This window comes from Trichoplusia ni, chromosome 10 (genome assembly GCF_003590095.1).
Source record: "Trichoplusia ni isolate ovarian cell line Hi5 chromosome 10, tn1, whole genome shotgun sequence".
NCBI classification, from domain to species: domain Eukaryota; kingdom Metazoa; phylum Arthropoda; class Insecta; order Lepidoptera; family Noctuidae; genus Trichoplusia; species Trichoplusia ni.
Genome location: NC_039487.1, coordinates 942,571 through 968,637, shown reverse-complemented (window position 1 = coordinate 968,637; position 26,067 = coordinate 942,571). Strand labels below are relative to the sequence as shown.

Below are 26,067 nucleotides of genomic sequence, written 5' to 3'. Positions count from 1 at the left end.
CCTGACGTTTGAACAATGGCTTTTATCTCATTCCAGTGAACTCTAAATTCGATAACCTGTGAGAACAGCAAATAAATTAAATTTGATACGATATACGATATGGCTGTATAGTTATTTTCTTGTGCTTCTATCGCGATTTAAAAAAAAAGTGTTGTGTTTGAAATTGGAATGTTGTAACGGTTAATGCAGTTAGACTTTTATCAACAAATATGTAATTTATTTTTAACCTATAGATAAGCTATAAACAATCGCTAATAACAAATAACCTTTCTGAACCTTCATTTCTCGTTCTAGACATTCTTTCGATTAAACTAAAAGTAATCTTCAAAGTTAGTAGATAAGAATTAATTCATGAATGCAGAAATGACGTCGACGTTGAGTTAAATTCTATCGTACACTGGTAATGATCTATTTTAAATTAATACGTTACGTAGTCACATACAATACCAACATTCACCCTTATGTCTTTATAGATAAAGTTTATATTCCTTTAACATTCAACATAAATGGTGTGATTTTGACAGTACATTGAACGTTACAGAATGAATTCCATTTACAAAAATCAAATGTTCCTAATTCAAATGTGACATTTGATTGATAATTTCCGCCATCTTTTATTACGAAAAAGATTTTTAATAATATAATTAAACGCTATTTATTACAGCGTTTTTTTGTGCTATAAACGATATTTGAATAATGTTTTAATTAATTTTATGAATACATTTAATTAATTTCTTGCTTGTATCAGTATTTTTCTTGGAGGCTTTAATATTTGTTATTAATTTCATCTTTGGTATATTTTTTATTTTAAGTCTATTTAAACACGTAAATCCTGTTGCCTCGTGATAGGCTCGTGACGTCATTATTCGATGACATTAACAGAACTTAATGTATCATGTACTACATACAATATTACATATTTTTAGTGATAACATAAAATTAAATCACGTCTAAATGCAAGTAAAGGCCCCAAAAAAAATCCTAACTTATTACAAAAAAAGGATCCTACATTTTTTATATTATCTACTATGTTCCAACCTATTACTATAATTGTTTTTTTACAAGATTTCACATTAATTAACAAATTCCTTGCTTTATTTACAGCTGATCCGTTGCCAGGCAAGCACGTACCGCTAGAGAGCTATGAGAGCGAACTGGAGAGGGAACACGCGCTCCCCACGTCCGTACCCAACGCTGACATACTCAAGACTAACAGCAACCCGACGTATCATAAGCCGAGGTAAGCTTTAGCATAGACTATAGAGTTCGGTGGAGGTATATTTTTAATGTAAAGGTACTTATCGGGATATTGGGGATCGAGCGACTAGTTTTGGACTCAACCGGCGTTCTTAGTCATGAACTGATGAAAAAAAAGGGTTTGTAAAAATGTTCAATGGTCGATTGTTTAATTTTCGTTTACCTCATATGTATCAACTATTAAACTTATTATTTATGAACTCGCTCGAAGGTGCCTAACTCTTTGAAATAAAAAATCACGTAATAAAATGCGGAGCATTAATTCCAACAATATTTGACTGGTACCTAAAATCTGATTCTAGAATAAGATTTTTGACTTTGTTGAGTGATAGGTAGTGACATAGAAATTAATATAGATGAAAAATAAAGATGTGTCCCTATTTCCCAATTAAAACACATAATATTATCACCACCATTAATGTTTATATAAAAAGTAATTAATATAAAAGATATGCATAATATAATCCATAACGGATGGCCCTAATGACAATTTTACACGACGCGTAAAACGCTTGATTCTTTACGCCGGCCGCGTAAAAAGGTAAATTTCTCACGCACCGTTTAATTCGTAAAATCGTAAAATTGGCATAACCTACCAGTATCATTTACAAACGATTAGTTTTATTTTATAGGGTTGTCAATTATGAAAAATATTTTTTTATGTTTTTCTTCTGTTTCTGCTTTCCTTTTTTGTGTATGTTAGAACTTTGTACGAATACGATATTACGAAAATGTTGTTTCTTAATATTTTTCGTCATTGGTGAACCTTGATAAGGGCACAAATAACTTTGATAATTCTACTAAAACATGCTTACAAACTTAAAGTGAGTTGTCACAGTTTGCTTAATTATATTTTCCAAGCATAACAAAAAAAATAACTTAATATTTCGCGCAAAAAATACACTGAAATTCTTCCAAACCGAAAACCTGACAACCCTAAAGCTAGACGCTGACATTATCTCCCACAAATAAATTAATCGGTTATTTCTCGACAAACCAGTTCCATAACTTTATAGAGATCTCAAATTCTCATTTCCCATGATTTTATTGATATACCAACATAAAATACTAGTTGTAATCTTATTTTATTAGTAGACTAGCTTTTGCCTGTGGCTTCGCTCGCATGGCTGTGGGACAAAATCCAAACATACTGCCCTCCTCTAAATATAGTGGCATAAAAAGTAGCTTAAGTGTTAATCCAAGTTATAATCTATCTCTGCAACAAATTTCATCAAAATCCGTATAGTAGTTTTCGCGTAAAACAGGGACAAACATACATTTACACACAAACTTTCGTGTTAATAATATTCGTTGGATGTTCGGACTTATCTCGTGATTATACAAAAACATCGGATTACCAATAATTAGTGTGTATAACTACTTGCTAATTCCACTAGATGGCAGTACGTGTTATTTGAGAGAAAGTGTGGGAGTTTTTGATATAAATGCAATATTTAATGGAGTCTGAGATTCGGATGTTTAATCGTTAATTATATTTATGATACTGTCATGGTTAAGTATTAGTAGAGTTGTTTTGCTTACGCTCTTAAAGCGTCATGCTTCAAGATTTGGAAGCAAAGATGGCTACTTATGATTGTGCTAATTGTTATATATTTTTTAATCGTAGTCCTTTTGATTAGTATTTAGCTGGATCTTTTTGTACTAGCTGTATTTTTAAACTAGCGGCAACAGATAGTTTCGTATAGAAAAATACTTGTAATTAATTTATGTGAAATTCTCAAAGTTTTTGCTAAATTACAACCTAGTTTGAGATCTTTAAACTCTAAATTATTGTGGCCGCTATAACAATCAAAACAAATCCAGTTTGGGCAATGATTGGCAAGGTCAGAAATGTGATGGCTGATTATTTCTTTTTGCAATTTTTCTTCAGCATAATTCTAGAAAACCATGAGCATTGCGAGTCCGACTCTCAACTAATCAGTTTTTTTTTTAATCATTGGAATCTGCTAATTATTGCGAGTACCTATCACATTATGACCGTGCAAAAGTACTTCCAGTTTCAAATAGATATAATATATCTTAAAGGACATTACGTCTTTTAATGTACCTTTTTATTACGAAAGTTCAAGTATTTCTTTCAGTTCAAACATTTTTTAATCTCACCGAACACTAAGACGATTGCGGTGTTATTAGATTTTAGGGAATTTTATTTCTGACCTCGGTACTATAATAAGATTCCTGGTTTTTCAAGGCATTTTTAAGTTTATTATTAATTATAGATTTTATATATTCTAAACATTATATAGGTAGCTATGGCTGCAAGGTCAGCAGAGTAGTATAGGTCCTAAAGTCGCCGTCTGAGAAGGACAAGGATTTTTTGATCCATAAATTCTCGATACATGCAAATTTATTTGTCCTCCAAATAAATTGTTTGACGAATTTAACATTTGCAACGCACACAACTATGACAAGTCAAAGCAAGATGGTAAACGCCCTTATTAAGCTGTCTTAACTCATCTTTCATCCCTTTAACTGCAGATTAAAGTTAAACTTTTACTTTATACTGTCATTTAACTAAACTGCTGTCGCGAATATTAATTTGGTAAACTATGACCTTACGTTCTTTCTACACTAAACTTGTTATTTTAAAAGTTATAATAAAATACGTGACAATAAAAGTTTTTTGGGCCTTAAGTTGGGCTATGAAAGTCGCGGGGTTAAAAGTTGTCGTAACTTAAAGATTAAAAGGTAAATCTTCTTTTAAGTATAGTAATAGTTTTAAGGCTACATTATCTTTGGTTACTGAGATATTGTGAAAACACATGAGCCCTTCAAAACAGTTTTGAACACAGCATAGTGTTATATGACGACGACGACCTCCGTGGTCGAGTGGCGTACGCACCGGTTTCAAGGTGTCGCTAGCTCTGAGGTCCCGGGTTCGATCCCCGGTCGGGTCAATGTAAAAATATCACATTTCTGCATTGTCTCGGGTCTGGGTGTTTGTGGTACCTTCGTTGTATCTGAATTCCATAACACAAGTGCTTTGGCAACTTACCTTGGTTTCAGAACAATGTATGTGATGTTGTCCGCATTTATTTATGGTCCGTACCTAAATACATACTGGTTTGATTCCGAAGTCGGAGGTTCGAGTCCTACCTAAGATTAAAACATTTAATCTAAATTTTCAGTATATACATAGTAAAAAATTTAAAGGAAGTTCCCCCAGTTTGCAACTTCAAAAAAATCTAGTATATACTTTAAGCACAGTTCATTAAGTATCCCTTAAAAAACGATTACATATTCGTAACCGTCTTAAGAACTCCAGCCGCCATTTTAAAACGCCGCTAGCGCCATCTCTTAGCACTCTCATAAACTAAACTTTTAACGTTTGGCGCTTGATCAAAGCATTAAGTTTTGATACTTGCACGTTTATAAGCGTTTCGCTACTATGCCGGATAATAGACCAATTTCATGCTATTGAAGTAGCAATACTTTGTAACGTAGTTTGTAATATGTTAGTTGAGTGTGGAGGGAGTTTATAGTTTTCAACTGAGACTGTATAGTTGCTAATTAGGTTATGGTATATACCTACTACCATATGGCTGCAAGGAGTGTTTCTTGTGACATGACGTCAGATAGAAAGGTATGGAAGAAGACATGTTGCGCCGACCCCAAATAAAGTATTTGGGATAAGAGCAGGGGAATGATGATGATAGCACCAAGAACATTGTGTTGGTATAACACAGTCTTCTATGAAGCCTACCTCTTTTATTTAGTCGGTTAAAAAGTGAAGCTGTAGGTCCAAGAGTGCTGCTTATTTCATAAGCAATTTGTATCAGCATACCCGTGATATATAAATTGATACTGGCAGTTAAGTTACTGAGATTTTAAGTTCAATAATTTATGTATGCACCTACAGTAGTTTTTTTTTTTGTAAATCGCTTTATGTCCGACCCCGCGGTTCTCATGGCCCCAAATTACAACTTATAAGTCTCGGTAAAGTCTCGTTAGTGTAATTATGCAAATCTTTGAGAGTTACAAAGGGCACGACTCACGACTAATCGTGTTTATAATCAGTTTGAAATTCCTTAGAGTTGCGACTTTGCGCATAATCGCACGACAAACTATCGCATCTTAATTGCGAAATTGCGCTTAATTTTTGTTACTTTGCATATTTAATTTTCCTAGTCTGTAGGTGATGTGTTCAAAAAATATGTATTTTTGTTGTACAAGTAGATTTTACGACACACTTAAGTAATTCAATGTTGGATCTCCTCTTGCAACTTTCTTATAATTAATAGATTTAATAAATCTAAAAACCTACATTTTTTAATGTCATTCCATTCAAATTTATTAAAATCGATCCCGCCGTTTTTAAATTGCATTGTCATCGGGTTTAAAGCTACCCTGAAAATTTCAGCCTGCTAGCTTATCGGGAGTGCCTCAAATTTGAGTTGCAAAAAACCTACCGGAACGACAAACCAACAAGAAAAGTGAGTGTATAAAAACGTGGGGAAAAAGGTTCTATCGATTATCTATGTGACTCTTTTACTATAATATTTAAACACTATGTCTTTAGAATGTTATGTTGTAAGTTACGTCTCTTAATGGAACCGTCTTTATTTATTGTGAAATATCTGTTTGCCACATTAACACAAGAAATTAACTGTTAAATAAACACAATACTAATAGTAGCATTGAACACTTAAAACAGAATCTTATAGCAAATATTAAAATTTACACCAAATCATTGAAAATATTTAGCAGAGTTTTGTTTAAAAAGCACACCTACTAGGTATGATTGATATTTTAATTCGTAACTGTCAAAATATTCAAATCTGATACAGATGCGACTTGAAATGAGGTATTTTAAGTAATCCCAGCGATTATATTGATTAAAACCAAAATGGATTGACGTACAGCCGAGATAAATACGTTTTTTTATTCATTTTTTAGGGAAGGCAAAAAAAGTGTTTGAAACGTGAGCTTTTGAGCATTGATCACGTCGATCACGAATATTTGGAGAAGACCAATTAAAATATAGGCAAATTGTAATTTAAACGAATTAATTATTATAGGTTTCTAAAGACTGTCAAAATATTTATAATCTGAGTAACCTATGTTTATAAAATACAATATATTTTCGTGGATACAGAGGCCTCTGTTTAAATATGAATCAAATATCTTTCTATTTTGTAGAATTCATAAAACTAATATAAAGCTTGCATAAACAATTGGTGTACGAGAATTTGTTCAATAGCATTCATAGAGAAAGTTATGGGAAAGCAGATTATTATGCCGCATACAGAAACATCATAAGTTCAAATGGTTATTGACCCTACGCTGCGAACGTCACAAAGTTACGGTTAAAGTTAACCAGTTAACCTAACTATTATAATAATATGTTATATGAAGTACGTACTCGCACAGAAATATTGAAATTAAAATGAGTCAGTATTTTATTCTTGTGACAATTCTAAAACGTATAATGTATAAAAATAACAGCGACTAAAATACTCGAAACTCTTAAAAATAAAACTTATTGAATGCAAATAAAAGCCGTTTATAAAAAGAACGCTATCAAATTTAAAATAACAACGACAATAACGTTCTTAAATCAAATTCAAAATCAGAATTCGTATTCAACGACGCTCCGCTCCACAATAAATCTGTGAACAAAGAAAAAAATAAATCGAACTACTCTATTATTTGTCTATGGCCGAAACTCTTGACAGTCTTGACTATGGGCCGTCATTAATTTAGTATTGTTCGCTCTATTTGCATAGACTAGTTGGGTAGAACTTTTTTTATAGTCATACGAAAAATCTTTTCTGGAAAAGTTTAGATTGTGTTAACGAATGTATGTATGGAAGATTTATTAGTTTTTGTCTGTATTGTGATCAATGTTCGTTTTTCTGTTTGAAAAGGGCTTTGTCCTGTAGTGACCTATTGTCCTACAAGGACTTTTTTTGACTTTTTTTTTTGAAATATACTCAAATTATTGTTTTACGTTTAAAATTAAACATTCCAGTGTGAAGTTTTTGCATAATTTAGGTATAGAATAGTGGTTTTAATCGATTTCTAAATTATGATGTTCTTTGACCGTTTAAACGAGATTTAATCTAAAATAGATAATTGGTAGATAAAAAGAGCGATAAAACTAGTCTATTTCTAAATACGAATAAACTGTATTGAAAATTAGAATATTTATCTTAAAAATAATCTAGGACATGTTATAAACGCCTACGTTTTTGCATATAAATGACAAAAGATTATGTCATTTTACACTGAGTGATTACAAATGTTACATTAACTTACAACGCCATCTAGTAATGGATAGCAGAACTAAATTTATAATAATTACGATGTTTATTTTGTATTCTTCTTAAAATTATTTATTGGATTATTTTAACATTCAAATTGTTATTATAGTAAACACTTCTTAATGATCAAAACAAAAAGTACTAGGCGTAACATAGATAAGAATCTGCATTGTACACTAACGCCATCTATTCGCGAATTACTTATACTAATCACACATGGAGGACAAGTATTTTCGAAATGATTTTGTATTGTTAATTAATAAATTATGCGTCTTTTATTTAAAATGGTTATCTTAAAATCGAATAAATTGATTCTTAATTTAAATAATTGAACTAGCTAATGCTTTCCAAAGATACATCAGACCAGTTTTTGACGGAAAGCATTCTAAAACAGTCACATTTTCACATCAACAGGTATTCAAGCTAAAAACCTAGACACTTTTTTGTTATACTGGACTCATTAAAATGCGGTTTGCGTACCAAAAATAAAGAGAACTGAATGGCAAAGCTATGGCATCTTGCCAGTATTTCCATAGCATACTGATGTACAGAATACAGATCTGTGGACCGGTACTTAGAGCATCAAGCCATAGGCCTAGATAAACTGGTCGATCAAATACTTAGGTCAACGACATTGGGAAAAATATTCGCTTATGCGGTGAGCCTAATAAAGTTTTACGGTTCAATTTGTATATATTAAATTGCTCTTTATCAAATAGAGTAAAGCATAATTTCTTATATTTTCAAGACTTACTTCTTAATGTATCTTTTCTGTCAGATGTTTCTAATCTCCAAAACAGCTATACAGATTTTGATGAACTCAATCGGATTTCAAAGGCAAATTTTCTGACCGGTTGTAATGTACGTATTTATCTAAACTGCACTTACTTCTACATTAAACTCTTGTCTCATAACATAACATAATATATTAGGCAATAATAAAACATGGTCAAAAATAAATTAAACCAATACAATGATTATAATAAACCCTTTGATAAATACACGCTTTTGCGGCTGAAATACTCAAAGGTTCGTTACAAATAAACGCTTTTTATTAAAACCTAATTTTTCAAGAATTCGTACGTTGATACGGTCATGATTATTCGACGAAACCTTTTACGAGAATATTGTTTAAAACAATGCTGTATTTATAACCCGACGTTGCCGAAAAGAAGGATCATGTTTTTATGTGTATGTGTACCTACGCTTTGTAGTCTCAATAGCTACATAGATTTTAGGTAACTAGTTATTTGAAATAGATTTCATTTTTATAATGTTCAACAATCAATCAAATAAGTGGAAATTAAAGTGATCTTACTTTTGAATAAGTTTTAAATATGTCACTGCCTAGACATAATCACTATGTTTCCGCACAACCAAAGCGTAACAAATCATCCTAGCTGGAAAGAATGAAAAAAACCAGTCGAAAGTTGCCATTTAAATATAAAAATTAGAATAATCCCCGAAAGGTTACTCCAGAAATGTGATATATGAATGAAAAATACATATATTTCGTCGCGCCCTGGGGCTTTGTAATTAGGGGAAAGCCTATTGGTATTTATTCGAAATACTCTCAGGATATTTACATTTTGATCAAATTTAGGAGATTGACTTCTTTCTCCCAATACTTCTCTAAAAACTGTGTAAATAATTATGATTATCTGATTTATTAGAACCATCATATTATGATTGAGACTTTGAAAATCATTTACATATGTTTTTTTTATAGTAAAAACCTTAAACTGTGCTAGCAAAATTAGTATTTATCTAAATATCTTTACTCTTTTTTTCTTAAGGTCCAGAACAAAAGATTATTTACTAAAACAACAATTGTTCTTGAGTTTTTTCTATGAAAGAAGACTATAATATACATACTATACTTTATAAAATTATGTCCATGTTTACGAACTTATTTCTTCATTAAGTACCTAGAAATTTAAATGATACACCAACTCATATCTTCCGACAGGCTTTTGTCACACGCTTCTTTGAATTATAGAATAAACATACGATTGTAATAATTATGCGGAAGTAGTTATTTGAGACGAAAGACCAAGCGTTGTAATCCGTGTGGTCCTTTAGTATCTACCTATACGCATACGACACTCTTGAGAAACTAGGACATAGTTTAACTTATATATACGCAGGTAGGCATGTTTATAAATATATTTACTTGGTAATAGTATTTTTACTTGGTTATATTTTTTTAAGATTAATTTGACTTGACCAAACATTTTCAATGATGCAGTAAATTTTCTTAAATTTTCTAAAAAAAAAAAGTCTAGATTTTAGTCCATTAGAACTTCAGTGTGTCATAAGTGTTTTCAATATGTGAACAATAAAGAAATATAATTTCTGATACATCTATTGTCTAGTCAAAACTTTGGCTCACGATGTCATCTCTAAACAATTGTAAATACGTAACATTTTACATTACATTTGGGTTTCATTCAAATTGTATTGAAAATCTTTATGAATGCGAACTGTATTCGTTTTATATGAACTGGCAACATTATCTTTCTTTGTAAAACGAACATCGTGTATTTGATTTTTATTTCTATCAAAGCAAGCTTTTGGCAAGGGGTGAAGTTTATTTCTTTCGTAAGCCAACGAAATTGGAAGACAAATCTGAATGTTTTTGTAAAACATTGGTAAACGTACCTATAGAACTATATTTAATGGATATTATACTTTTTTTATCGTATACTTTCCTTAAATATTAATAAAAAATACAATTTATTTAAGAAACTGACTGGTATAAAATGAGTTAATTATTCGTTACTTATAAAAGCTAACGTTAATGAAATTAATACGATACTAACCCCAGATAATTATTGAAAGCCCTAATTAAGGTGTGTAATTTTATTAAAAACGTACGAAAATTTGTCTGCTCAATTCTGACACCTTCTGCACAGAAAAAATTGGTTTGGAACACTACTTAGTCAACTCATGATTAAAGACTCTGGTTGTGACCGATAAATACCGTCCCGTCCCGTTGCGGACCTATTTCACCTGAACATATATCAACTTATACAAACAATGACTGTTGCCTCGATATTCTAGCAGGAATTATAGCAGGGTTTAGGACAGTATTTGCCCAGCCGTAGAATCCCATAGGATAAGAAATTAGGACATTCCCTGCGATATCTCACACAGGTCTTTCCCAAGCCGAAGAATCCCATAGAATAAGAAAGTAGACGGTTGACTAGACTAAAGATACATATGTAACTAGCTCTTCTCCTCATCTAACCCTGGTGTTCTTCCACAGGCCTCCGCAGCACCACGGGGCCGCTCTCCTGGCCGGAGTGGGGGGAGGGGGCGCCGTCCCCTCGTACGCCCCTCCCGGCCGAGCCTTCTTCACCCCCCCTTTGCCGCCTGAGTACAGAAACCCTTTCGCTGACAAGCCTACACTTAGAGGTAAGTGAATGTTTACTTTGGCATTCGTTTTGTCTATTTTTTATACTTTTATATACCACCAATATTCATCGTTTGTCAAATGAGAGTTTGGTAAATAACATCATGGCAATAAAAGAAGCAATCGTTAACTAAGTTCACAGTCTAAATGCTTTATTGCTACTTTAACTATACACGGTGATTTTTTAGTCGTCTTACAAAAGTAGCCCAGTTCATGTATCCGACGTTAAATACCTCTAGGCGCGATATTTTTTTTTCATCATCAACTAAGATAATAAGTACGAAGAAAATCGTCCGCGTCCCTCACCATTGTTACAAGGCTCGGACCGCGCTCCGACAGAGCTGTGTTTCTAAAAAATAAGAATTGCATCATAATATTGAATAAAAATTGCATTTTAAATTTATTCAAATCTCATAAATACCAATTTTTTTATCATGAACGTGTTCTAGTCATTGGATACATAAACTGGGCTGCTTTTGTAAGACGACTAAAAAATCAGGGTGTATAAAGGCTTACTTGAGGTGGTAAATATCGTAAAAGTTGTAGAAGATTGCGAGGCAATACGGCAATAGCATCAAAAGTGACTGACCATCGATGTCAATGTACCGCAACTTGCATGCTATTCCTCGCACCGTCTTAAACAGCTTTAATAATGACATTGTCAAATTCTAAATAATTCTAAATAAAAACTTTACCCAACACCGTCATATCTTCAAACATTTTATTTATTTCCCGTTTCTAATTCAGCTATTTCTCTTTTCAGGCACGAACACAGATGGGAACAACTATCTCAACCGGCGGCCTATCCCTCCGCCCTCGCTTGGGCCAGGCCACGACAGGATACCCATCAGGCCTCCTGGACAGGTAAGCACATGTTTAAACATCCCCCTAAATTTATACATCTAGCATTTCTAGAAGGATCCATTTAGCTTTCGGTTCCTGAAGGACCAAATTGTAGAATAAAGGACCAGTTTTCCCTTTTGAAAGATTAAGGTGCTATTTTTAAATGCCCACGTGTAAGACTACAATAGCGCCTACATGTTTTTCTACAGCGTTAGAAAACAAAATAACAAAACCTCCTACTTATAAACGCAAAAGTTTGTATGTATGGATGTTTGTCTCTCTATCACGCAAAAACCACTGAGCGGATTTAGACGAAATTTAGTACATAGTTAGTTAATAATTAGAATTAACACAGAATAATTTTTATCCCGATTTTATGTTCCCATGGGATCATTTTCGATGTGTAAACGGGCGGGCAACAGCTAGTTATTTATATACAACAATGAATAACCAGAACGTAGAAGGTTAAATTTCTGGTCCTTTCGCGTTTGTTTAGACAGATCTATTTATGTATGGACAATACTAAATCAGATATGTTATACGCAGTGATATTTAAAGCATGAGTTAATGAGGGGTCTCGTGACGTCCTTATTAACAATGCTTCTAAATGTAGCTTGTTTGATGTGATTTCGTATAAATTATGCGAGCGTAATGAACTTTGGGTATGTGGGAATGTGTAGGTTTGTTGTTATTTTCCATGTGTTTTGATAGGCCCATTATAATGTACTTATGAAATTACTTTGTATGTCGAGAACAACTGTTCTGACACCAATTTATCCTAGTTTGGTTACTGGTTAGCTCCGAGGTAACGGGAATGAACGGGAGAAGGTAATTTCTTTTGGGAAAGAAATCATTTTGCGAGTTTGGAAAGGATAGAAGTCTGGGAGGTATTAGCAACCTAGCAGTGGGATATTTTAGAAAACTCTTTTAAAGGAAGACAACTTATTTATTTACGGCATAGTTATATTTTTGCCTATTGATGCCTAAATTTAAGAATTTTAATTTTCAGGAGACTTCATCGCCCCAAGTGCCGGCGCCGCCACCTGCACCGCCGATGCCGCCGCCGGGTATCGAACCCCAGAAGAAGAAGGCACTTAACACGCCTAGCCATAAGGTAAATACCGGGATTCTTTATTAGTCCTTATGTTCTATTAAGATAATAATTTTGATTATCCTTGCACTGTGCTATGAAATGTAAAAGTGGAATAAAAAATGAATTAACTTGTTGTGTGCTAGCGTTATGGACACTCGAATCTTCCTTAAATGGGTGGGGGACTTGTGCTCGTTTTAGTATAAGTAATATAATATTCTACAACTCCCCACTTTCACAAGCCCACAATTCCATAGTAGTTAAATTAGTTTTCTTTTCTGGAGTTTAAAAGAGATTGCGACCCCTGAGTTTGTTTCGACATTTCTTCTTAGGGTAGTCAGCTAGGAAATGTCGGCTCCATCGTTCTCAAAAAAGACATGTAAAAGTGATAAAAAGTATCCTATTAGCAGAATAAATAATTTCATTTCATTTCATTTAATAAAATAATCTCAGTTATGTAATTTCTGTCTTCTAGATGTTACTAAGTACTCATGTTTTTTTTTCTATTCTAGCCGGACGAACTAGACAGCGATATAAAGCAGCCAGGAACTGACCAAGCCAACTTCACAGACTTCGTTCCAAACTCACTCAACATCCCGACCATATCGAGAATCCTCTCAGGATCCAATGGCCGTAAAGAGGATATTCCTGATGTCCTCCTACGGACAGTCACAGCAAAACCCCAACACAACCAAGAGAAGACGTCCAAGAGCGATATTTTCGTCACAAAGGAAGTAGGAGTCACGCTCAGCGATTCAAGTAGAGACACATCCACAGAAGGATCAGTCCTAGCAGTACTAGATCCAGAAATGAACAATCTAGATAGACCTTTAATTATAGACCAAAATGGAGAAACTAATACGAGGAGAAATCTTCAATACGCGACTAATAAACAGTCGGATAGAAATGACAGCAGAAAAGAAGATTACACTCCGGCTACAACTGTTGGGTTCGAGCTGAAAGATCCTGAAATGTCAACTGAAAGGTACCATAACCTGGCAAATGTGAATTCTGATAAGAAGATCCTGAAACAGGATTCGAAGAATTCAGGACCAGTCCAAAGGCCAGGAGCGGCGTGGCCGTTCGCGTGGAACCTGCACATCTACCTAGCAACAGTCATGTTCACCATCCTAGCGGTCTACTCCATCTTCAAGATCTTCTGCTACAACAAATACACCCATCTCTTCACCCAGTATTACTTCATCATACTCCATTTAATTTTGGTCCTCGTCTGTCTGTTAAGGATCTTCTACATGTGCTACGACCCCTACAACATCAACAACTCACTCCCTAAATTTATAAGCGAAATTCTTCTTCACATCCCCGAAATTTTCCTTAGCATAGCGTTTGCTTGTATCATACTATTCCTTCTTACTATTAGTATTAATTTTAAGAATACCTGCTGTTCATTCCTTCTTCGTCCTAGAATTATAATTATAGGTGGCAGTCTTCATATACTGTCCTGTTTAATGTTGCATATCTTCGAAAGTAGTAATACAATACATAGGAATACGCACGGCGTTGAAAAGAGGGTATTAGGTCTAACGTGTCAAATAATATTTATAATAGCGTGCCTCACTTTAGGCCTTTGCTATCTTTATGTATATAAAATGCTCAAAACTGTACTGCAGAAGAAGAGTCACACGTATATCAATGGGTCCCAAAATTTGCAACATGCCATCCAGATAAAATTAGCTACAGCATTGCTGTTCATTCTGATGGCAGCGTTGCAAATCTTCGGGATATTTGGCATTAACCAAGTCAACATGACCAAGTTCGACTGGCTCCAATGGGGCTACCAGTTCTCATTGCGACTGCTTGAAGTAAGCATAGTAGCTCTTATATCCTGGGTAATAAGTCTCAAAGTTGGAATTGCTCTGCAACACGAAAAGACTGATGGACACAAAATATCAGGACTTGGTCTTTTCGCTTGTGGAGCTGGTTCCAGCAACGAACAATTTGAGTCAGACTACCCCGCTATTTGCAACACCAATACAAACCTTCATACTTATACAATGAGGACTGGGAAACCTATTTACGAGAGCACAGGTCACCATCCAGTCATGCCTGACCCCTGCTGTGGACCAGTCATTGACCATCAGAGGTTCCAACTCAACACTTTGACGGGTCCCTGCGACAATAATTCTGGGACTGAGAATTATTCTGGACACAGTTCTATAGCGAACGCTGGCCACAGCAGTTCCACAGAATCGAGCAACGCGACTTCTAGTCAAGGCGTGACCAATCACTTAATAAAACATCACCCGAACATAGCTTACAATGGCATCGAGTCTGCATCAGACGACCATTATTCGAACTGCGATCCCGCGATCCAATCCTTACAAGGCGATGACCCATTAGACCACGAATACAACGTCATCCAATACGGTAGCAACAGCGATTTCATTAGAGACATCAAGAACCAAAACTACAATGGCGGATCAAACCGCAGTTCACACAACTTCAAACACATGTCTTACGACCGGGTTTCGTCTCGGACTAACAGCAACCCTCGGAAAAAGCACAGAGCGAAGAACAAGAACGTTCAGAACTGCATGACGATGGGCTATGACGCGTCAATCGGCCATCATTACCATCAGCCACATTCACCTGATGAATATGGCAATTATAATACAGAAAACGCCTCGTACCACGCTTCTGGTATCCAGACTCTTAACCCCAACAGGAGTTATAGCAACGATCCTTGCCAGCAGATCAGGAGTTCTCAGCGTAGAAACTCGCCATCGACCTCCATGGTCAACTCCAGCGGGAGTCAGAAGCGTGGTAAAGGGAACGGTTTCCCCGACAGGCCGAAGTCTACGGACCTGTACGGGTTTTCTGAGGATCCCAATGAGAGAGGGTATCCTTGCGCGCTGGGAGGGACGCCTCAGCCAGCTCCAAGGAACTGCAGCTACGAGGCTTCGTACTCCCAGCCGCAGGACGAGATTCCCAACGAAGCGGAAGGGAACAGTATGCTGGTGGCCCAAGACGGCTTCCTAAGGATCCGTTCTATGAAGGACCCCTCACCGAACCCTCAACCTTCGCATACCTGATTCACCATAAATCTGTCGTATACGACAGAACTAAGTTTTTGATGAATGTTTATCTGGCTGCTAGTATCAAGTTTGTATTGATGGTGAGCTCTCGAGCCAGTATATTCTAAGTGTGATGCTCATTAGCTCATGCAAGGACTAAAATGTCAATGTGAAGTTGACGGTGAATGCCTTAAGTAAGGCAGCATTTTAAAGCTTTTTTATTTAAGTAACTTAAAAATACTTACACTGTACAGATCATATACTGTTTTCATTTATTTCTTGACTAATTTACGGACTCATGAAGAGTGTTACGTAAGAAATTAATAAATAAAATACATAATTTTTATAGCCATGACCCATTTGACATTGTCGAATCAAAATCATGTAAAATTGTAAATGTTAGTTAACTTGACGTAATATAAGTTTAAATCGTAACGGCCTTTGTAAATAGCGTTCTCTTTAGTTTAAACGGTCTATGTAAAAATAATATATCTCATGAGATTTCGTTCAGACAGGAATAGTTATAGAAATTACATAAACACTGCGTAGTATGAAATTTTAAAGCAGGTATGTTGTATGCAAGAGCGAGACAGCTGTAGCTCTGTACGTAGCGGCGTCTGTCGCACAACGATAACAATTGCGTTTTAAGATTTCATAGTACACGGTTCTAATAATTTTATGTTTGCAGAGTTTAAATTAAGTCTGCATTTCAAATTTGGGTTGAATTGAATTCAAAATTTTGAATATAAATTTCCCATGTAGACCTAAAGTTACATATAATATCATAATCCGTTTTTTTAATGTTTAATAAAGATTTAAATGTATGTGATATCAATAACATTTTATTTGAAACAATCTGTCCATACTTAGTGTTAAGCTATCAAAATATTTTTAAGTATTATGTACTGTTCAAATCAGATTTAATGTCGGAGAATGTACTTTAGTCCTTTGCAAGTAACTTTAGAAACCAAATTGCCATGAACCGCGAAAAGAAAATGGCGGTTTTGTTAAAATTACTTGTAGAAAGACATGTGTTATTCAGTTAATACAATCATTATCTACATTAAATAAGAATATATTTATAATATCAGTTGATTTTCTGAACTAAATATTCTATGTGTCATTTTCATATCGAAATAAATAAAAAATATAAATCATTGAATTATATTTATGTCAAATACTATAGTAGAAACAGATTTATTTATTTTCTTTGGTGATGATAAATCGTTGTACAAAAATTAATATTCAGTGTTACCAGGTTAGAATTTTCATGTATGGTATTCGTGAATTACGAATTTGCCTAGTCAATACAAAATGAAAGGCTTATAAACAGTAAAATAAATAAAAATATACTTTTATTTCCAAAACATCACTGCCATATTTCATTTCATTGCACTTATCTTTACAATTGCATTTAGTGTCACAAAATTGAAAATTGTTTTTTATGAATATCTGTTTTACAAGTTGTGATTTTTTATATATTTTACTGTTCACGACTGTCTACTGAAAGCGCCATTTTAATGATAGAAAACCTGTTTTAAAAATGTTAACATAATCATTGATCAAAGAAAATATCTATTATATGTAGATATGTTGAATCGTATGGCATAAATATATGTTGATATTGTGTGGGCCTTGGGACTGTCATATTGAAAAATAGTTGTATTTTAACATATTATTGAACATACCGAAAAAGATGAAAACTGATTATTTCCAATTTTATCAAAACTCTGGAGAATATGAAGAAAAAACAAGACAAACCTTTATTATATAAAAAGTCATTTTTCAATATGGCTACCCAAGCTCAACATAGTTAAAGAAGTAAATAATGTTGCCACTACAATAGATAGATAAAAATAATTGTAAAAATTAGGCAAAAAATACTAAAGAATATTTATTGATAAAAAAGTACCATCACTCAAAAAATAATGTGGCATCAGAAAAATGCTCATTAAAATAATTCCTATGTAAATAATGTAATTTTAAGTAAGTATGGTAAAATAGCAGCTACCATGCAATGCCACTTTTTTAATTTTATTTTTTTAACTATTACGTGTATATACATTGGATGTTTGGAAGTACAAATGTACTCCAATCGGAATGACATTCAATTTGTTGTAAATTATAGCGATTTTTTTTATATACCCAAGACTGTACGTATTAATCATCTAATATGTAAAAATAAATTCGAAAAACGGTATTAAATTTGCTGTTTTATTTTTATTCACCTTATTTTTACTATTATGCTCAAACCTTCCCCATATGGTACTAGGCCAGAAGCTAGCAGTGGGACATCTACTGGTATTTTATTTTTTAACCATGCTTATTCAAATATTTTGAATCTTGATTTACTTACGATGGTTGGTTTTCTTCAACGGTGGGGTCTCAGTATAACTAAACACTCAATATCCGTATACACAAACTGACATAAATTATAGCGATCACCTTTCCCGAGATATTGGGTTCGAATCCCCCAGTCAGGTTAAAATAGTTATATTGGTTTTCAGTTACAAAATTCCGTCGAATTCAATGCTGCTACTGAACATGATCTGAAAGATTGTTTACTTTAAAAACTAGCTCTTTGCGAGTATGCCCGAATCGATTATCACGGAAAAAGGTCTTTCCTGAGGTTAGAGCTTTATCAAATGTAATATAATGAAATCACATACGATTGAGCGGCGTAACTTATAGACAGCTTTTTTCGGATTGGTGTGCTTGAACGAGTCAGACCGTCTCTGGATGTGGCATCACAAAGTTCCAATCCCGACACTTAATGAAGTAAAACAAAATATTTAAATTAATAATTATTTTATTTCTACACAATATATTACTGATAAGTATTTACAAAAATTCAATACTAAGTTTACATCATACAGGTATATACAAATTATTGTATAGTCATACAAACAGTTCTTACAAATTTTGGCTCTTTATAATTCAAATACCCTTAATCTTATTAATAGCAATAATGAGTCACAAACTGACATTTCCATAGACATAAGTATTTTTACCTAAACAAATAAATTTCATCCTATAGTTTCTCTGATGGCATCAAAAGGAGGTTTTTAACTGATTATGAGGATTACCGTGTATTAGCAAGACCGCACTTTAGCGCAAGCAGAAAGGACTCGCAGATATTACAAGGTAACAGGTAGAAAAATATAAAAACGGTCGTTTAAACTCGGCCTAACTGTAAGGATCTGATGTTCTGAGCGGGTAGCTCAAAAGTGTTCCTAGTTATATTTTCTTTCATGTATAGTGTCCAGTCTAACTAAGGGGTATCGTGTTGCCCAGGTAACTGGATTGAGAAGGTCAGATAGGCAGACGCTCCTTGTAAAACACTGGTACTTAGCTAATACCGGTTAGAAGTCAAAGCCAACATAGTTGGGAAAAGGCTAGTACAATGATTAAAGTCTTTCTTTTTGGGTCGACAATAATTTCATATAAACATTAATAAGTTAACAAGTTAGGATTAAAAATATAAAAGGCAAGATTCCTTAAAATATTTCAGTCAAAAATTCATTGTATCCAGTACAATTAGTCTACAAATAAAATTATATATTAATAACTTCAACATACTTACCTATGAAACTTATGTAAAGATTCGAAAATTCGCAATTTATTTTCACATTTTATTTTTCGATTCGTATCAGAACCAATAAGAAAAATGTTTAATTTTTAATTAAACAGCTAGAAAATCAGTACTATTGTGTTAAACATACAAATTTAATAGCGATATAAATAAATATATCAAATTCGCTGTAATCGCTTTTTGAAGGTTCAAAAGACTATTTTCGCGGAGCAAAACAATAAGTCAATTAGTGCTATCAAGCATTAGCCATGATTACATTTTTAATTAAATAATTTTAGTATGGTTTATGCTTCTGCACGTTTCACCGTTAATTCATCACAATAAGTATGATATACTGACTTTTTAGACAGTATTTTCTCGAAGAAATCATTTGACATAAAAAAATGACGAATTACGCAATTTTCCTATACAATCCTAAATTGAGCTAGTTATATATAACATACAACTGTACACTACAGATATTAAACTATATTAATATTTACTATCTATTGTCAAGTGCCTTTACTTTTAGCGAATTGTTCACCTAATATTTTCATAACTTGCCCATGGTTTCTGGTTCCATCTTTCAGTGCAGCGTAATTCTCCTTAACATATAAAGCGAATTCGTTCGTTGTACCTTTTCTGGCGGGAGTAGAAACAACGACGCCATCTTTGTTCTTTTTGTTAAGTATTAATTCGAAGGTACCTTTGCAGTAGCCGCAGCACTTCTTTGTTACATCAATCGACTTTGAATGGCGTTGGACACTGGAAGAAAATAAAAATGCTTGTCATGATTTCAAGTTTGGGCTAATATACCTCAGTTTTAACTCAGCTTAATCACTAAATAAAATGCTATTAACCAAGAATATGTTAACGAGAACAAACAAACAAAATAATATTTTATAGCATAAATTAATGTGTGGTTTTGTTTTGCATTTGAACAATAAGAAAATACATGTGTACGTGTGTCTGTTTAAAATGATTAAGTCACATTTAACTCATGCAAGAACTAAAATTATTTGTTGTTATTTTTTTCACAAAAAAGAGAGCATTATTTAAATTCAAATTTTACATGTTTTTATCCGTCGGAAATATGTGGAAACTAGTCATGATATTGTATTGCAAGGATTACAAGTATGCCTTGTCCCTCAGCAGGGCGCGGTCTCTGCCACAATTGCAAAAAAGGCTACTTTACTAGACCCTTAAGGCCCTTTTACTCACCTATATCCACACTTAGTGCATTTGTATGAGTATTTGAAATGTATCTCCATGTCATGACACCTTGATATCTCGCCCAGCTCTGGGTACACGCGTAACGCTCGCTTTGCCCTGAGGATATAAGAATGTGTTATGATACATAATTTTACAACAGTAAATCAATTATGATGTTTTTTTTTCTTTCTAGAATTCTTTTAATAAAAACGATTCTCTTTTTCAAGTTAATCTTTGTATCGAGCGGGTTCATGAACGTTCAAATTAAAATCTCAAAGACAACCAGACACGAACAAATGTCGTCAGATTACACAAATGACTTTCCCCCGTTTTTTTACATTCACTTGGATTTTTGCAACTCAATTTTGGGGCACTTCCCGATAAGCTAGCAGGCTGAACTTTTCAGGGTAGCTTTAAACCCGATGACAATGCAATTTACAACTATACAAACCGCTGAACCGATTTTGATAAAATTTGAATTTAAAACCATGGGTTTTTAGATTTTTCGAATCTATTAATTTTATTACATGCGGGGTTGGTTTATGTCGAAGTTTCGACATATACATATTTCCAAGCACAAATGTATCGAATAAACAAACCATTTATTCCAAAGCGGTCCATGTCCAGCTCTGAGCTCGGAGTCTATGAGCCAGGTGGCGGCGTGGCACATCTCGTGTATGAGGGTGTCGCGGAGACGCTGTGGCCCGTCCAGCACTTTGGTGGACAGTTTGATGCTGGAGGAACGAATGCGATCACCTTTCGAGTTCTTTATGAGGCGGTTCGTTGTTGTACTGAAAGTTCCGATTATAAAATGTATATTAGGTTGTTGTTAAGGAATGGAATCGGTTTACAATTCCTGTACTGTATAGGACTGGCGAGATTAATTGAAACGAATTTTGTAGAGGGTTTACTACCTTAAGTTTTGAAAAACATTTTATAAACCATTACAAAATCCATCTCTCATATTCACCAAGTTTTCGCTTGGTTTATGACAAAACACAGTTGCATAAATATATGCCAGCAATGAAAAATTACTTAAACATTGCAATGCAAAGATTGCAAAGTTTCCACCTAGAATGAAAAATGCAAAAACCTCTCGTGTAGCGTAATTATTACTGTTTATTTAACGGTTGATCTAGACGTGCTCAGCAGCTGGTAACATCAGTTCGAATCTCGTTAGCACTTTTGCGTCGCTCATGATTAAGGACTCTGGTTAGAAAGTAGTCAGGTTAACCCCATGAAAAACTTATAGCTTCTGAAACTCACCCAGCAGTGGTCCTAAGCTTAGTATCCCATAAAATAGGCATGTCTGCATCGAGAGCATCATCAAACACTCCTTTATTGAACTCCACGTATAACCTGCGGGCAAGCTGTTCACGGAGTGTCTTGTAGTTATCCCGGTACTGTATAGCTTCAACATGACACCTCCATGATGGGACGTTGTCTGGTAACAAGTATTATAATTATAAGAAGCTATATGGCTTATGAGATAAGATGATTGAGGAGGCCTTTACAGGAGAGGAGGGCCTTTTTGAATTTTAAAAGTTTAAGAAATTAAGCTTTTTGCTAGTATGAAAAAGAGAAGAATATTGGCATACAATTTACTCTAAAAATTTAAGTATTTATAAATTGTTCTTATTTTATTAAGTTTAAAAGTTACTGGATAACAGAATTGGTAAAATTCTATCACTGATTGCACAACAATTGAAGGATAATATATGTTCAGACAAACAATCTAATATTCATTTTAGAAAAGGGCATAATTTTTCGGAAATCATTGAATAACTTACCAGCCAACGAACCAACAAAACTGATCCTAGAAACCTCAACGTTTGGAGTGAGGTTAACACCACCAACTTTCTTCGCTAACAAATCAACATCATTCCGCATAGTCTCCACCATTTCCGTAACACTCATAGCCTTATTCACCTTATTTTTCTTCGTAGTACTATTAACATTCCTCACTTTGACCTTCGGTACTTCCGGAGTGCTTGGTACCTTCTCCGTATACAACTTCTTCTTACTCTTTTTCTCTGTATCTGTCAGTTCAACAGCTTTTTTCCTTTCTGAGTCTGTTAGGTACAGCATTTTGTTACGTTTCAAATCGGATCTTATATTCTCCTTGTCACTTTCATCGTCATCGTACCGTAGTTTCTTTGACACTGTATTGTAGTTTTCGTAATTTGTTTTAATTGCTTTAAATAACTTAGGGATGGATTTCCACGTCTCTCCATAAAGATCGTCAAGTAGTTTCTTTTGTGATTGATGTATTTTCTTTATGGAGCATTGTTCTTGTGATTCGTTGTGAATGTCTTTTGGTGTGGAAGGTGTGGGTTCGTGTCTCGGTGTGGCGCAGAGAATGCTTTGGGCTGGTGACCATCCGCCAATGCTGGGCCTTGATTCGGTTGTTGGTGATACATTTTCTCTAGAGCAGTTAAAGGATATCTGAAATATTACAAGAAAGTGTTATCATAAGGGACGGGAATTTCTTCTTAATTCAAGTTGATTCTCTCCAACTAATATTGTAATAAATTACATTGGAAGAAAACACATATTCATTATGTGCTGACCAATTTTAGCAACTTCAGTTAGTGTTGCAAGACTGCTGCTAGATGTACAGGATGTATTATTATTTCTAAAACACATACAAAATTTGAAAAGGCTTAGAATGCCTTGGAATTGAACCCAAGACTTTGGACTTGGCAGTCATGAGGTCTGACTACTAGACTACTGCACTTAGAGATAATTAATTTAGTGATAAATTAGATTAACACTTACATTTCCAGATTTACTTGGCTCCTTTCCATTGAGTATAACTTTTGGCAAATCATCACTGAAAGACAACTCGCAGGAGTCGTTTATAACTATTGGTGAATATGTTTTCGGGTTTTGCTTCTGAAATAATAAATATCTAATTAGAATAAAGTAATATACAAATATATAAGACAATGCATCGCCAATCTATTTATAAAAATGAATCTTTTATGTGATTAGCTGAATTTTTACGAAATATATATATGAGCCTTACCTAATTTTGTGAAGGGTTGTATTACATATTATTCTTAGTCATATTGCTTTTAGTTTATATTACTATTGTTTGTTATTTAAAGTTGAATGAAGATCTTTAACAGTTGAAGATAGGTATAATGTTTAAAACACTCAAAATTAACTCACTTTTTAAGTTCCACAGCCTTATTTACAGTTGTATTTGCAGTAAAATCAAGTCAAAACATAGTCTAAATGGATACTCACAGTTCTTTGGAAGTCGGATCTTAATTTGTCAAAAGATTCGTCAAGTATTATCACATCTGAACTTCTGTTAAGTTTATTCATCTCTTGTTTGTTTCCTTGATTAGCTTTCGGTCTAGTTTTCTTTAAAGATAGCTTTAAAAACCCTGAAATAACACGTGTAAAATAAGGTACAGTGATTGCTTATGTCTGTCGATAATATAGCTGAAACTTTACACATGTGTGTTGAGTGACCGTTTTATACAAAACTTACGGTTTCTCTGACCACTTTGTGTGGTTTTAGTGTCCATTTTTACTAGAAGTAAATAAAAGAAACGTAATTATCCATAAAAAAATGATACAATCTGTTTGAAATATGATCAGCCGTTGAGGAATGGAAAGGAATGACATTCAGTAAAGTGTTGCCAAGAGGTTACTCCCGAAACTAAACAAAACGAGATTTTAAAGAATAATTAAATTTAGTCTTTTTACGATTGATTTCTATAAAGCTCTAATTTGAAATGAAATTTAAGCTTTATAATTTAATAAATGTATAAGTAAGAACTCACTAATAATGTGTAAAATGCACAAAAAAATAAACCGAACCTTTACAGCGCTATCTAGTGGCAAGTAAGGTCACAGAGTAAGTAAACTATTAGCCAGTCACTATTATAGATGTCATTTTTACAACAAAGGTCTGTTCGCGCCGCTAGATGTCACCGTTTTATCAGTTTATATTATAAAAACTAGATGTCGCTTGAGAAATTGTTGTCGAAAAACCCTCTAACCCATTTAAATTCAAATTAATATGCCGAAAGCAAGTCATTCAAACAATTAAAATGAAATGCTACTATCAATAATACTAGCAGATAATCCGTAACGATTAAGACACAGTGCATACAACATTTTACACAGTAATGATATGACGCAAAACAAATTGTTTGATCACAAAATCTGCTAACTCAGCTTTAATTTGTTGACATACCTATTCAGAACCTTCAAGCCGTACTTACTATGACTTTCATTTATGTTTTGTTGCGCAAACAAAGCGTAGTTGCATCTGTAAGTGGGTCAATTATTATGAAACTGCTTTGAGGAGATTCACTTAGCTATTAAGACGTTTATTTCGTTAGACTGTGGTCAGAGAGTCAAGTTGAAGCCACTTACAAATGGTTTCTCATGTAGTCTAAGAGTCTCTAAATCTATATCTATATATACTAATATATAAAGCTGAAGAGTTTGTTTGTTTGTTTGAACGCGCTTATCTCAGGAACTACTGGTCCAAATTGAAAAATTCGTTATGTTTTGAATAGACCATTCATCGAGGAAGGTTATAGGCTATATACCATCACGCTGCGACTAATAGGAGCGAAAGTAAATAGGAAAATGTGGAAAAAATAGGGCTGGTATAAATCATAACTTATATCTTCTAACCAGGCGGACGACGTCGCGGGCAACAGCTTGTAAAATATACATGGACCACAAAACCGTTTAAACAGTTTGAATGGCGGAATGAGTGTCGCTTACAGTATTAAAACGATAATTTTACCTACATTATAAGTTGCGGACAATAACTTACTAACTTGTATTATTAGTACCCATTCTAGTATATTATATTAGTCGTAAACAAAAAGGAAGCTAATTATCATCATAACATTGTCGTCATAATCTTTTTCCAAAGTGTTTTACAAGGAGCGACTGCCTGACCTCCTCAACCCAGTTACCTAGGCAACACTATATCTACCCTTTATGGTTATCAGACTTTCTAGCTTCTGATTACATGTAACGACTGTCAAAGATGTATGGATAACAGCCAGGATCCAGAATTTTACGTGCCTTCCGAAACACAGAGGAACTCATTATGACAAAGATGCTCACCCATCTACAGACCAACCGCGCCATGCATAGCTTAACCAGTCATCGATCAATTTATACAGTAACAGGTTAGCCACGAGCTCCTGTTAATGATATTATAACGTATGTCACCGATTGTTGTATGATTCACAACAAATTCACGTTTTTTCAGTATCTAAAAACTGTTCAAAACGTGATGGGCAGTTATATTTAAACAATATTCATAAAAAAATAAGATTAGATCGTTATCGAGACTCCTCTTGAGTACCTGCCAAAAT

At 34.0% G+C, this 26,067-nt stretch overlaps 2 protein-coding genes across 4 annotated transcripts in view; one reads left to right on the top strand and one right to left on the bottom strand.

The window, feature by feature from the left end:
- Window positions 1–17,105, top strand: part of LOC113498364 — a 584,256-nt gene extending 567,151 nt beyond the window's left edge. For 2 of the 3 annotated variants that reach the window (XM_026878372.1, XM_026878373.1), the window contains 5 exons: window positions 1,105–1,240; window positions 10,810–10,958; window positions 11,720–11,820; window positions 12,809–12,913; window positions 13,402–17,105. In XM_026878372.1, the coding sequence (XP_026734173.1) occupies window positions 1,105–1,240; window positions 10,810–10,958; window positions 11,720–11,820; window positions 12,809–12,913; window positions 13,402–15,942 (3,032 nt within the window). In that variant the 3' untranslated portion in view covers window positions 15,943–17,105. Of the gene's footprint in view, window positions 1–1,104; window positions 1,241–6,985; window positions 7,079–10,809; window positions 10,959–11,719; window positions 11,821–12,808; window positions 12,914–13,401 lie in introns of those variants that run through there. The other variant, XM_026878374.1, reaches the window with a different exon arrangement.
- A 1,754-nt stretch (window positions 17,106–18,859) lies between these two features.
- Window positions 18,860–24,346, bottom strand: LOC113498176 (acidic repeat-containing protein). Its single transcript, XM_026878118.1, has 8 exons — window positions 24,210–24,346; window positions 23,960–24,102; window positions 23,486–23,602; window positions 22,498–23,152; window positions 21,974–22,151; window positions 21,307–21,498; window positions 20,717–20,824; window positions 18,860–20,260 (listed from the first exon to the last, which is right to left on the bottom strand). The coding sequence occupies exons 1-8, from the start codon at window positions 24,244–24,246 to the stop codon at window positions 20,008–20,010; spliced, it is 1,683 nt and encodes a 560-aa protein (XP_026733919.1). The 5' UTR covers window positions 24,247–24,346; the 3' UTR covers window positions 18,860–20,007.
- Window positions 24,347–26,067: the final 1,721 nt, after the last annotated feature.